The sequence below is a fragment of the Parasteatoda tepidariorum genome, chromosome 8 (genome assembly GCF_982258835.1).
Source record: "Parasteatoda tepidariorum strain Cologne lab strain chromosome 8, Ptep-v5.0, whole genome shotgun sequence".
Taxonomy (NCBI): domain Eukaryota; kingdom Metazoa; phylum Arthropoda; class Arachnida; order Araneae; family Theridiidae; genus Parasteatoda; species Parasteatoda tepidariorum.
Window position 1 is genome coordinate 29,837,735 of NC_141762.1, and position 15,865 is coordinate 29,853,599.

A 15,865-nucleotide genomic window follows, 5' to 3' on the forward strand; every position below is an offset into this window, starting at 1 on the left:
TTCTTTGTTCAAGAAATAGTTTAAAAGTAGCCATTGAAACTTTAGACCGATTAGTTATATGTTGCACATTATCTTAATTAGAGATTGAGAAAGTAATTAAGATTTAATTCTTAGAACCTATTTCAACAGTACTTTATTAAATAAGAAAATATTTTTCCTTTTCATGTACAAGTTTTCGCAATTAAAAACAAATTATAAAGTTTGTACAATTCACCTGAAAAATCTGCCATTAAGAATAATCTTAAGCTCAGTTTTTTTATTGTATTTTAAATCATGACGAATTTCCTAAGCTTTCGCAGTATAATTGTTTTTGTCCAGAAAAATTTATGAACAAAGAAAAAGGGGGAATGTAAATGTAATAAATGCTATTAAATAATAAATATATAGAAAGACTAAGAGTACATTCGCATACATCAATACTCTGTTTCCAAACTCAGTTTTGTACTACCATATTATAGTTCAAATTCCCAGCTTTATATACAATATGAAGTTTTGTTACAGTACACTATCAGAACCTGTTTTATTTAAAATATAAAATGCAGTTTTATTTACAATTGTATTTTTGTAAAATGATAGATTATTGCTTCCATAAATTATGTCAATTCTACTGATATCATTGAAATACTGGATTCTTGAGTGCATGTTGTAAATACATTTCTAATTATATACTATCAGATTTTTACTTAATTTTAAAACCGTCGTTTAACAACCGACCCAATTTTGGGTTTAAGACTACCAATGTTCAACTCTGTAGCCTCGTTATTTTGAACACTATCCAGAAGACAAGGGAACTCCTGAATCAAGTATCGGGAGTAATTTGCCTTCGTGGATGACTTTTTGATTAAACTAACCCGCATGTTTGTTACATGGAGAAGAAAACTACGAAAATCTCCCGTAGTCAGTTTGTCGGCAAGGGGACTTTCTTTCTTTCCTTCCAGACGCGGATACGTACATAGGTTAGTAAAACCCTTACCCGTATAATCCGCGTCTGGCAACTACTTCCAGCCAACCTCAAACAATTATTTAAAGTTTCAAAAGAAAGGAGGTTAAAATTTTGTTTACAAATATACAGAAATATTAATTTGTTTACAAATAGACAGAAATATTAATTATAGTTTAAACAATATATATATGACATATAGAAAGTGACAATAAATGAATTTTGGAAAGTAAATTAATATAAAGGAAAAAAAAGGGTAATGAAAAATATATAAATATATATATATATATATATATATATATATATATATATATATATATATATATATATATATATATATATATATATATATATATATATATATATATATATATATATATATATATATATATATATATATATATATATATATATATATATATATATATATAGTTCTCCATTAAAATTTTGATTTATAGGTGTTAAGTAATAAAAGAAAGTAATTAAAATGTCATAATAATAAAAAAAAGTTAAATAGAAAAGATATCGGCAAGGGGACAATAACCCATGATCCATCTACCAGTGAGGTTAATTTAAGTTAGAACTGTGGTCGTTGTGAGCCGGGTGTGGAATTCGAATCATCCAGCCATCGCCGGGATTCGAACCCGGTTCTCCTTATTGGAAGACGAACTCTCTAACTAACATCTCGATTGTATTAATCTTTAATTTGTTGTTAATAAAAATAAATTATACTACACAAGTTTATTCTTATATCATATTACAGTTGCCGAACTGTAGCTGAAAATAAAATTATTAGTAAACATTCTGTTTATGGTACCCTCTTAAATTAATTCCAAATGAAATAATTAGGAAAAGCTATACGACTTCTAAAAGAAAGTTATTTAGTCTAACAAACTGTATTTTCAAACAACTCTAACATTTCCAAACTTTTACAAGCAATAAGCTACAAAAAACTTAAATAAAAATTTTGCTGATGAACGAAGCAATAAGAAATCCGTGACCTGTCTATCTGGATGAAAGAAAAAAAAATTTTTACTAACAGCTACAGGTAAGCACGTAAGATCTAAAATGGAACTCGAGAGTATATCTTAAGAAGAAAGTTGGTTCCTTTAAGGGCCCAAAAATAGCGCTGATTCAGGTTTGAGATGGCTAATGGCGCCCTCTCAAGTTTCTTCGGTCAATAGCTGATAGGAATGAAGTCTCTCATTTACTGAAGAACCATTCCTTTTGTAAAAATCAATTGTTTCATTCTTACAGATAGGAAATGAGTGTTTAGAAGGATCTAAAATGCTTCTTTTTACTTTATTTTACTTTGAACGTGTAGGAAGGAGAAGGAATGTTTCCTTCATAGTGTGGGAGTTGAGAAAATAAATAAGAAAATGCAGGGGAAAAGGTTGATTTGTTATTGAATTTTTCGGTGAAGGTTGATGTTTTGAGAATTGTAAATAAGTTGTTTTATAGACAGAAACTTCCAGATTGGAGTCTCAATTAATAATATTAAATTTGATAATTTTACAAAAGAATAATTCAGACTTCTTTTTCTTTCTAACAAATAAAAAAAAGTTAAAGATATATTTCTTTAAAAATCAAAATTACGTCTACCATCAAGGATATTATTCAAACCCTTAATTTACACCTTTAGAATCTTTTAGAAAGTGAAGTCACTAAGTGTTGTGTAAAGTATAAAGTCAGAAAGAAATAAGAACAAAATAAAAAGATAAACATCAAAACGAGTTTGGCGAAGCATGGAGATGCTCTTAATAATTTCTTTTCAACTCTATTTTTCCTCCAGTAGTTAAAAATACTTCCACGTTTTTGTCTCGCCTTCCTCAATTGTGTTTCATTAGTTTTCGATAACGTTTTTAGTTTTAGCTAGAGCAAATTTTAATTTGCATCCCTACTTCGTAAATTTTTTGACTTCCTTTTAGACTAAAATCGCAAAATGCATTTATTTAGAGTGGTCATTACGGAACATCTTACTATAATTAAGAAATGTGAAGTTTAAAATTGTTGCATACAAAGCACGAAAGAACAATGCATTTTATAACCGTCGTTGATCAGCCTACCCAATTTTGTGCTTACGACTACTAATTTTCAACTCCTTAGCCTTGTAATTTTGAACCCAATCCAATTTAATACCATAAATTCCCAATCCCAGAAAATTAAAATCAAATTAACTTAAAAAAATATACATACAAATAAGAGTTCTTCTTACAATAAGGATCTTAGTTGCTTTCACTTAAATCACATATTACTCACTTAACAGAAATCACTCATTAACTAAAAGACAATTCTTCTTTTTATTCCAAAATTCGTTCATAGGATTATGTTAAATCAAATCAGATTTTTTATGTCTTTAAAGTTGATTGAAAAATAAGACATTTGAGTAAGCTAAGGGAAATTGATGACTTGTAATTTAATTTTTCAGTAAGTATCAAAGACATCTGTTTTATAAATTCTTGGATAATAATAGTTATAGTTAGAATTAGTTAAGCTGATGTAATAAATCTTTCATTTTATAAACTTCAGTATAAAAAGTACCCAAAATATTTATCTAAATAATCTTGTTTTGGGCTCATTTAATTTTATAATACGTTCAGGAAAAGAAATTCTAACTGGCAGAGAGATAAAGCAAAAAATGTAAAATAAGTCAACAAAAAACTGAATGATATTTCCGTAAGAAAAAACATCAACATTCTTTTTTCTTGATTTATTTTTTATTCTTTATCCTGGAATTACTTCTTTACACTATTTAGGGAAAATGCAAATGTCTAGGAGACTATAAAAGATATTGCGCGTTTTATACAATGCACGAATAATAATCATCTTCAATAAAAGGAATAATTTTCAGTAATCTCTAATAAGATTTGGTAGAATTTAAAACGAATTTTGAATTTTAATTTGCTATAATGTGCCATATTTAAAAAAATCTGTTATATATCTTTAAAAAATCTCATAGTTATTGAATTTTTTAATTTGTGTGCGCATAAAACTGTTCATAGAAAAATTGTAGTAATATTGCCATACTGTATAGTAATAATATTTCCAAAAAAAAAACAGATATTTTTGGTTAATTACACCTACATATACGATAATTAAAACATTTATTTTGTAATTTTGTTTCGTTCATATGGTATCGGTTTACCGGAAATTTTGGTATTCAATATTATAGTTTTTACTATCGCACATTTAGTAAAAAATATAGAACTAAAAATAAATTTAACGGAATAAACAATTTTTAAGCCTTTTTCAAAAGCAGCATGATAAAAATACCAAATTTTATCACATATTATGAAACCATATTTTATTGTTAATTTTACCAAAATCATTACTTAGCTTCTCGGTCAAAATTATCGAGCTTTTCGGTGTTCCTATAGAACCAAAAACACAATAAATTTTATCACATTCTGATTTCAACCATACTTTTTCTCGCTGTACGAAAATAAGATATTTTGCTTTGATATATTATATTATAATCAAAAATAGATCAGTTTAGGGTCAGCATTCCGCGGAAATATTTAAATATACTTTTATTTATCGGAACACTGACAAATTTACTTTCTTAAAGCACGGAGGACGTGTTTTATTTGCAAGATCTCTAAAAAAATTGGGAAACGAGACATGTTGTTTGTTATGTAATGACACTTGGTTTCTTATAAAATCTTAGCAATAAATGCTAAAACGTTTTACAGTTTTTACATGAATATTAAAAATTAGTGTCATACTTAAATGCCATTTAACCACAAGTATTTTTTTTCAGTACCCCGACGTCTTCCAAGCACCGCCGTGGATGCATTAGCAAAAAATACTGATGATGTACCTGTGTTTTTGCTTGTAATAATTTGTGTTTCCGGTACGCTTTTAATTTTAATTAATGGCGCCATAGTTGCGTGCTACATGCAACGAAAAAAGAAAAGGCAAACTCAAGGTAATTTTAAATTATTTTAAAATGATGCTTGAAATAGATTTTGCCATATTCTTCCGCAATAAATGTTTGTATATTTACTTTAATGTTTACATTTGAAAACCATTTTATTTATGCCAATACCTAATAACTTAACTAATTCCAATAGATAGTTTTCATTAAAATATAATAGTATAATAATATTACGATGAAATGGTAATATAAGATTCAAGCTATTTTTCGAACTAAACTATTCAAATAATGTATTCGAATAATAATGAAAATGTGAAAACAGAACAGATGTTGCTGCATAATAATTAAGAATGTAATTAAAACGAATTGAGTTCTTCTTAAGTTTCTTTGTAAATTAAAATAACTACTTTTCTTTGAATATAGTTAATTTAGTTGTATTCCAACGTGTTTAAGCTGTAGAAATGTTCTGGGAAATTAAATTTTTTTCAGAAATTTGGCATAAATTATTTATTTAAATTAATTTTTTAAATTTATCAATAGCAAAATATAAATTTGAAGCAAAGCCTTCTTCATGCTTAAGTTTAAAAAAATGTTAAGTTTCTCAAATAATAGTTTTTACAAGATCGAGAAGAAACATTCAAATGAGTGCAACTTATTCTTAATTTATTTGCATTTAACAAATACTTTAAAATAGCTTCAAGAAAAAATATTTTTATTGAAAATTAAATAGTTTGATACTGTTCCCTTGTAATTCTGCATTGTGTCTTGAAAATAATTAAAAAATATATATAAAATTCCTAACACAAATATATAATAACATATTCTGAAATTAAAATACTATTTTTTTCTTATTTTGGAAGTAGAAAGATAATTGAAATCAATTTTATAACTTCTTTTTTATATTTCTCATAAACAAATGAACCATATTTCTAAAGAACTTAGCAATTTTATCTTAAATCTTTAACAAAACATAAAACTTTTTGTTTTAATGCAAAAAAATAATATCTTTATAATAAATATGTTTATTCAAGAAAAAATGCACTATTTTCATTTACTGAGGGAAGAAAAAGTCTTTTTAAAAGAATTTTACAGAGTGCTTCGTTTCTTTCTAATTAAAAAATGTTACGATTAAAGAAAAATTCTTTAAAAGCATTTAGTAGTTGAAAGAAATTTCTTTTACTTCGCAACTTAATTCAACAATTTTCTTTAACAACAAAACAAACAAAAAAAAGAATAAAATCTCGAGATAAAAGCATTTTAAACAATTTTCTTATCAGGTAAGAAATATATTCTTTTTCGAACTTCCATGCATACATACGATGTTGCATATAAATAGAATAAAGTCTTGTAAGTGGTACTGTTATTTACTACACCCCTTTTTCTTCGACCTGCTTCAGTCTCGAATGATACATCACTTATATTAGCATGATCGTGAATCATTCATAAGAGACGGGATTTGAATTGCTTCAAAGATGGAATTCTGGGAAAATGGAAAGGATTTAACCAGGCACTCGATTCTAGTGTAATTTCTTTTCTATAACCTCACATTATATATATGAGAGAATGTCGATTATAGTACATCCCTTTAACTAGAAACATCAATGTTGCCAAGTACCACTTAAAATCTTGATAAAAGCTGTTAATCGGGTAGATAGTTTCTACTGTACATTCTTTCAATAATGTATGAAACGTTCTATAAATCTTATCACAAAACGATTATTTTATTTCTTTGTTGCTCTTTTGAATTATTTTTTAATCATTTTTTGTTCTAGTAATACTGAGATAGTTTCTTTCATTTTTTTAATTTTTTATGCAATAGTTTAACTTAATTTGTGACTTTATTTTTTCTGTCTGATAGGAACATTTTGTATTTTGCTTTCGTTAGGAGAAAATATTTAAGTTTAAGTAGGTTCTCTAAAATAACGTAGTTTTTTTTTTCAAATTTAAAATTATAACAACAGTTTTTATTACTTAATTATTTGCGTTTGAACTGTCAAAAAAACTCTTGAAGGCCTGCTATATTTTATTACTTTCTGAATTTTTTTAATGTTAGGAAACTGTTAACAAAAATTTTTATAAGTTCATCGTTTAATAAAAGTTACACATCATTAAAATTGTGACGAAGTAACTAAAACATTAAACTTAGTGCAGTTTGTGATAAACAAATAACTGTGATAACTTTTAAGTAGAATTCATGAAATAAACTATTTTTTAATCATTACCTTTTAAATTTTTTTAGTACACGTTTTTTTCTGTTACGGTTTTTATGAAAAAAAGGAAGAAAATATCAAAATTATACTTATTTTTTCTGTTTCTATGACTGCATTAATTGAGTGAAACCTACATGGAGAAAACATTTCTGGTAAAATTTCAGTACCGTATGGTAATGACATTTCTGAAGGAAAAAAAACATAATTTTGTTCCACAAAACCAAAATATACGGTATTTAAACCATTCATTTTATAATTTTTCATTTAAGTGGTAAGAGTTTACAGGAAATTCTGATTTTTATAATGATAGCTCTTATTAACACTTATTTAGTACAAAATACAAAACTGAAATATAAATTTAATCAAATAAATGTTTTTTATGCCATGCATATGTTACTATATGTTATTACATATTATAAAACCATAATTTACTGCAAATTTTTCCAAAATCATTACCAAAGACCATCGGTAAAAATTACTGTACATTTATGTATTGTTATAAATCTAAAAACTTGGTAAATTATACTATATGATATTAATTACTTTACAGTATTAATATGATAAAGTAACCAAATTTTACCACACGTCAGTAAAAATTATAGATCTTTTTGGTATTTCCATAAAGGCAGAAACATAGTATATTTTAACATATTCTGGTGCAGTGAACCACAGTTTAGATTATCTGTTTGAGAATTTTTTTTATAACATTGCAGTCATCTAACTCCTCGGAAAATATGCTAAGTAGTGAATTGAAAATTTAAATTCATATAATAACATAATATATATCTAACAAATAAATTATATTTAACTAACAATTGCAATTAAATTGATAGAACCAATTAGTATTCCTCTTATTTAAAAAACTACCTACAGCAAGATTCGTTGTGCTTTTTAAAACCTCTCTCTACAATAGACTTGTTGCTACATTTATTTCAATGTTATAATACTAAAAACATGCCGGTTTTCTGCACAGCATGGAAATGTCCTATCCGATCTAATATTTACTCTAAATTCACTAAAGTAGAAACTCAAAATTCGCTGGAGCAAAGTTTATATCACTCATCTAAGTATGTATTTTTTTTTTACCTGGTAGTCATACGACAACTCAAAAAACATGTTAAGTAGTAAACTGGAAATGTTCATTCGGAATTCCTTTTTACTGCAACGTTTTATTGCTGGTAGAAAAGCCTATAAAGGAAAAACTGCTGGTAAAATGAGACAAAAATGTGCAGCGCATCCAGGCAAAAATAACATTAAAAAAACTTGGTTTCTATGGCAACAGAGATGAAACTAAAATGACATGCTCATTTAGCTGGTTGGAGGTGTTCGTGTCTTGTGGACTGAATTTGAGAAGTAGATATGAGAATTTATTTGCGGGAAACTAAGCATACGTTTCCTTATTTTTATGGCTTTTCTTTGCTATCTATTATGATTTAGAAGTGGGAATGGTGCTTCTGCACTTCCAAAGGAGACAGTAGTTGTAATAAAAAGAATGTTTAAAATTTATTGGATAGGTTTTATTACGAAGTTGTCTTTTCGGCTGCATATCCATCTTAAGTGAAATTTTGATGATTTTTTTCTTGGTACCGAAGTTAATTTCTTTTAAAAAACTCTTACCGTATAACATACCGTAAGAGGTACCGTTAAAACAAAAAACGGTTTAAAATAACAAATTCTTACAGTTTAAAATAACTCAAGTTTATTCAAGATTTTAAAATTAAGTTTTTAAAAAAAATTATTAAGGAATCGTACTATGTACTATCTTATTCTATGAAATCAAACTATATTCTTCCTATATATTGTATAATATTCTGAAATTAATTGGGAAATATTTAGAGAGTAGTTTTTAATTAGAGGTCAAATTAATTGTAAGCAGGTAAGATTACACAGAGAATTTTTTCTTTCTTTTTTTCTTGCATGAGATTTTTTTTAACAGACCTCAGATATTTTCGCATCAGGGATTTCAAAATCTGCAATCGGTTTCCCTCATCAAAGAACTTCTTCTTTTTTTAGAAAATTAAATTTTTAGTCAATTTTTTGTCTAACGGTACTAGTTAAAAAACGGTATATATAACAGGGAGTCGTATCAATATTTCAACAAACATCTAGAAAAGTTAGGGCTCATCATTAGGATTTAAATTACTTAGGTATTTATGCCCATAAATTTCGTCATACGTAGGTGCTTCCCTATTATAATAAGTTCTTTATTGCGCTTCTGAAAAAGTCATAAAAGGAAGGAGCCCCTAGCCGAGTACAATGACATTTACGGGCATGGGTTGCAATGCAATTTGTTTCCTGAAAATCTGTCCTTACTCCCTTAGAACTTTGTCAAACAATTTATGCGATTCTCCGTTACATATTGCGTTTTTGAACTTGTACATTTCAGCAAAAAAAAGACATTTAAAAAAATCTGTAGCTTATGGGGCATAACTAATTTTAGATTTGAATTCCCTACACAGGAATAAGATACTTTCAAGTATAATTATAAGTGCAAAAAAACAATTTTTCCACTGTGTTCGCTTCAAAATTTTTTGATTTTCTTTAAATTATTACAAAATTACTTTTTTTTTACTTTAACTTAGTATATTTTTCAATTGAACGCAAATTTTAGTTAGAGTTCATTTACGTTCAATGCTTTAGGAATGAAATTTCACATTAATTTGGATGTGTATGTATATAGCACATATAAAAATATGTATATAGCACATTCCTATAATTTTCTTTAAAACAGAAAAAAATATAACAAAAAATAAATATACCTTAATTAGCAAAAAAAACATTTTATACTTTAGTGTTAAGTAAAATGCTAGCAAATTACAAAAAACAATATGTTCACTCTCAAAAAGTTTCGAGTCTCTTAAAATCATTTTCATAACCTAAACTAAAATCAATTTTATTGTAAAAGCATATCAGTATAAATTTAAATTATAAATATAAGTTTAATAATAAATTTAAATAATTAATAATAAATATGAAAAAGCAAGTAACAAACCATTGAATATTGTCATTTTTTATTTTTGATCAAATTGCTAATTGAGTTGAAGCGATAACAATAATTATTTTTAAAATATTAATAATTATTTTTTAAAATAAATTATTTTTCAAAGAATATGAGTTTTGTTTACAATGTTATTCCCTTCCTGCTTTAGGGTATCAAGTTTCTGAAGGTAAAGGTCCACCTCCAGATTCTAGTATGTATAGTAGAGATAAATATCATGACACAATTAATGGTGAAGCTTTGAGAAGTCCTCTAAATGAATGTGACGACACATTCCATGAAGAAATATTAATGAAAGAAATTATGGTAAGAAATTGTAATTTCTTGTATATTAATCGTTGCGGCACTTTAAATATAAAAAATTTTGTGAATCTAAATCTATGATATTTTTTGTGTTTTGATTTTTAAAGTCCTTTTTTTTTGATTCACAGATACTTATATTTAATTACTCCTTTGCGCAGTCCTCAAATTTTTGACATTACTTTTGTATTCGAATTGATGTTATTAAAGTAGTAATTTATGTTAAAGTAATTTATATTTGAAATTATATGTTTTTTTCAAAATCCTTTTATATTAGACGCAGGACTTGAAGCGCATGTAAATATTTACGAAGTGAGTTGCCCTGTTACCCCATAGGAGTATAGTGGTACATATATTTGTTCAAATATTTTGAAAGCCATGCTAAGAAAAATTCCCATGTAGTTTTCTTAATAATGAAAGAAACTAGTGATTAAAATTTTAAATAAATTCTTATGTAGCACATAAAATTACAACACGGAGAAAAATATTAGTTACTCTAATTTTTCCATTTGTTAAAATAGCCTCAACACACTTATTTACAATTTAGTTTAAGGAATTTCAAGAATAATTCAATGTTTAGCAAAGTTTATTATAGTGTTCTCATTTCATTGCTTTATTTACATCCTTGTAGTACAAATCATTGCTTACATCACTATTGTATGATTCATTAACTTTATTTAAATTTCTTTATAACATTAAATTATTATTATCACTTATTTTCTTTCTTATATAACTTTATTTAAGTTTCTTTAATTTTAAACTGAGGGAGCATTTTACATTGCTATTTTTTTCTAAAAATCATTCGAAATTCGTATGTAAATTAGTTCCGATTTTTTTAAAACTTCTTATATATAAAATTGTTTTTAATTTTGCTTTTTATGCAAAATTTTTATACCGGTATACCAGAGTTTCTGTAAGCAACAAATGTTAACTTTGATTTGATTTATTTTTAAAAAATTAAAAGGCACGTTTCAGTTGTATATACTTTATATTGTAGTGAGCAATTTTCAAGTGATTTTTGCTTTCTTTCACAGAAGCAAGATTCAGAGCCTGGAAAAAGTTCGAAAATTGGACCGAAAGTTCCTCCAAGTAAGATAATATAAGTTTAACTATCCTAAATAATCATATTTTGTATGCTTATTGGAAATTTAAAACAAGAAATCATTCAATTCACTAATATTATCACGTGATAAATATTGTTTTACAGTTTAGAGTGGATGTAGAAAACAACTCATCACAAAAATTGATCCTCAAAAATAGACATTAAAATATTTAAAATTACTTAATTTTTATAGATTAAATTTAAGCATTTTTTTCTCACTTTTCTAATTTTTGATAAATTCAAAGGCAAAGAGGTATAGGAGAATAAATATAGATCATTAACTGGTAGTAGCTGAATTAACTAGATAATTAACTTGATAATTAACTGAAATTGAAAAACATTTCCCTTGTTTTAATAATTCTTTTAAGTTTTTCTTTCACAAGAAATTATAAATAAATGAAAAAGTCTTCGAGAAAAATTGAAAGCAAAATTATGTCTTGCGTATTAATCGAAGCTTTTTATCGTTATCGAGGCTTCCATTTACATGTTTTCTAATAAGATATCCTTTGACATTTTCAACTCTTACAGTTATCGCTTACTGTATTTAGCTATTAAAACAAAAACAAATCGTATGATGTTGTTGGCGTATAATGTTATCAATATGGTGTTGTAAGTTAGTCCAAACAGATTTAGAAATAGGTAGCGCAGTACCAAAAGACGAATTGGTCGACGGATTTTTCAGAGAGATATTAAATTGGGAAAAGAAGGGTTGCCAAATTAACCAGGTCAGTTTTGTGGTGGAAGCTGCAGAGGAAGAGATAACACCGCAGAAATGATGAAAAGAGCACCATATGTCGACACTTTTTCGTCGAAAAATTATGAAATAGTTTTGGTAGAAAATGGAAAAGACTGCGAGAGAAAAAGAAAAATGTGTTAGAATTGAAGGAATTTCAGAAAAAAAATCTAATGATACTGAACTATGGAGTAAAAATCATGTTAATATTGAATCATCAGTTATGGAAGAAGTGGAAAAGATTGATTCCAATAAAGGAAGGAAAGGTTTGTTAAAGGTTGTTAGTGACAAAATGGTAACTAAGTCAATAGCCACACTAAAACGAAAAAAAATTTTCACATAAGGTATCGAATAGTACTGAAGATGAAATTGAAACCAAAGTGGTTAGGTTGCCATGAAGTAATGAACAGTTGCGTTCAAGAATGAAAACGTCAGCCATTGCTAAACAAGTAAAACTCTTTCATAAAAATACGAACTTTGTTAAGAGTGGAAGTACTCAGAAAATGACCTAATGTCGAAAAATCAATGCCAAATGAACACGAAAAAAAATTACTTTGATAGAATTAGTGATAAGCAAAGAGTTATTTCGCTGTATCTCGAGAAATTTCTAAGTGAATTAAAAGCTTTTTATATACAATTATAAAACTCCTTTACCCAAAGACATGCCAAAGTAACTTTTAGTAAATGTTTATTATATTTTATTATTTTATTTAAGAAGAAATTTGAAAAAAAAAATTAATTGTAAAGTTTTGCAGTATTTTAATGAATGTAATTTTATATGGCGAAATACAAAATATGAGCTAAGTCGGTCGAATAGAGCCTGAGAAATTGAGTTTCAAAAAAGTCAGATACTAAAATTCTCATTCGAATGGGACGTATATTTTTTGAGAGATCTAATTTTAAATATAAGACTTTTTTAAAATTTGATTTCCCCAGAATCATTCGAGAGATCAAGTTCAGATTTTGTCAAATATCCAAGGAGTTCCTGTTTTTGCTCATTGTACAAGTACGCAATGCATTGCAACATCATTTTAAATAAAAAGATTCCATACCACATATAAAAAGTATAAAGATCTTTACTACTTCTTTTTGCATTTTATGGATTGTGAAATTTATTAGTCACATTTAACATTTTAAGGTCACAATATATTTTATTGAATTAAATTTGATTTCCCTTTAAAAGTTTATATTTTTTTCTTCGGATAATATTTGATATAAAAATATTAATTTTTACATTATAATGAAATGTATAATAATATTATTTTTATGTAAATATTATTTTAGTAGTTTTTTTTTAAAGTATAAGCACTCAAAACACATTCATGCCTTTGAATGATAAAAATTGTAAAAATTTAATAAATGTTTCAAAGAATATTTATATGAAACTTAATTAACTTTTTGAATTCTTTATTATCATTACTAAATAAATATCGCATTAGTTTTGTTCTAATAGTGCGTATGAATATAAAGATTAAATAATAATGATATTTAAATTAAAAGACTTTTTCGAAATTAGAGCAACACTGAAAGTTAACGAGAATTTTAGTAACATTTTTGTGTTTTAAAGCGATACATCTAGATATAGATAAATTTAATATCATTTTCTTCATCGAAAATATTATTTTAAATCATAGTTTCTCTCAAATTAGTTAGTGTTTTATTAGTTTTTTAGAGTTTCTCTGCCTAAAACTATTCGATGAAACATATTAATATGAATATTATTACACATATTTTTGCGCTTTTGAATATTTAAACATAAATTTTTAAATAGCAATCATTTTCTGATAAATATTGAATAAAAACTTTTATTTAAAATTTTCTTTATTACATTTATTGACATTGTTGAGAATATAATAAAAAAACAAAAAATTCTGCTTTAAATTTTCTTTACTTAAAACCATATTACAAACGTGAAGAATTTAAGTTATAAATCAGAATTAAATTATTGTGAATGCATCATAAATTTAATATTTATATCAAATTAGTATTAGTAACAATTCATAAATTTAATTTGAAAATAATACTTGCAATATTTTTAAAAAGATGGAAATCTTTCTTTTTTAAGATGTTGTGTCACTACAGTTAGTGATTATTATTTATGATCACTCAAATCATCATCATCTCAATCAAATCATCTCAATCATCAATATTTCACTCAAATCATTGAGTGAATTGAATGTTGAAATTGTTAATAAATTTATTTAGATTGAAAAATTTTTTGATTTCTATATTGGATCATGTGCGATTCGGGAAAATATGCGGCTGAAAATTTTTCTTATATTTTTTCACTAAACTTCAATAATTTCCTTAAAAATCATCTAAATTATGTTATATTTAAAATTCGTCCTTTATTAATGATAAATTTTGAATTATACAGAACAAAATAACTACCTTGTGCCAATCCAGTTTCAAGCTAATCCAAGATAAAAGCAGATCGAATGAGGTTCGATACTTCAGTGAGAAAGCGCTTTAAAAAATATATCCCTCTACCCTCCATTTGCTCTTTAATTTCATATTTTGTAATCTCGCAACTTAGTTATGAAAATATTTTAACATTATTTTTACAAAATGTCAGCCAGTACATGGTCGTCTAATCACTCCCTTTGTTTTATATTCCTAGTTGTATTTTATTCTGTATTTACTTGATTTTTTTGTTTTACTTTGTACTCGTCTTGAATTTTTGTTATTATCGTTTTGAACTTTCTTTTAAAAAAATACAAAATTTTTTCGTTTTGAACATTATAGTTCTGAACTTTCTTTTAAAAAAATACAAAAACTACTTAGAAAATTTCTTGAAACTTCATAGGTCTTAAGATATTTAAATCAAATTTTTTCCAGAAGTTGTCGAATGCAATTCACTATAAAATTATGAAATTTTTTTTTAATGCTTTACTCATGCGCAGTACAAAAGAACTAGTTTAAATAATCATACCTTGCTCATTTTTTAAAATATTGTTATCAAATTTTTAAGCAATAAGTTTGTAATTTGTTTTAAATTGCTCCAAATATTTTGTTTAATTTTATTGAATATTTTTAAAGTTATAGCAAAAAAAAAAAGCATGAGTCAAAAAAAATTTTTTTTCTTTAAATGTTGCTTATTGCTTGATTTTTTTTGTTTAGGGAGTTCAAAAATGCGCGTTTAAAAATGCACTTCATTTCTTAAAGAATCATGATGTATTAAAAATTAAACTTGATTTGAGAGTTTCATTATGGATTTCTTACTTGTAAGTGCTTTTAAATCTTAAGATATAAATATTTCAATCATGGTCGAAGAAATACAGATTCATTTTCAATTTAAGTGTTTTTTAAACAAATTTGCCATTATTTTTAAGAATATGTTAAATGCTCGTAAGAATTTATGTGCCTAACTTCCTTCACGTTAATTCATATTAAACGTTTTAGGAATTTCAGTTCTTAATAAGAATTACATTGTCCCAAACCCATGTATTTTACGTTCATCTTACTTTGGCAACTGTACCGATTCAAAAAATTAATTTGAAAATTAAATTTTAATTAACAAAGCCTTGCTCCAACATTAAAAAGTAATGAATCATTTTTTCATATGTTTCCCTGTCACCACATTTTATGATAATTAATTTTCAAAGTCATGATGAAAAAGTTATTAATAAAATCCCTCTCATTTCCTAAAAAATAATCGTATGCTTAAATTCTAAATTCGGTGCATCCTTTCAAAACTTAAGACTT

General features: G+C 25.9%; 1 protein-coding gene across 1 annotated transcript in view; it reads left to right on the forward strand.

The window, feature by feature from the left end:
- The window catches only part of LOC107441037 (nephrin), a 353,729-nt gene that overhangs the window by 326,569 nt on the left and 11,295 nt on the right, over positions 1–15,865 (forward strand). The window contains exons 18-20 of the mRNA XM_043050259.3: positions 4,701–4,868; positions 10,177–10,331; positions 11,360–11,414. Coding sequence (XP_042906193.1) covers positions 4,701–4,868; positions 10,177–10,331; positions 11,360–11,414 — 378 coding nt within the window. The remainder of the gene's footprint in view (positions 1–4,700; positions 4,869–10,176; positions 10,332–11,359; positions 11,415–15,865) is intronic.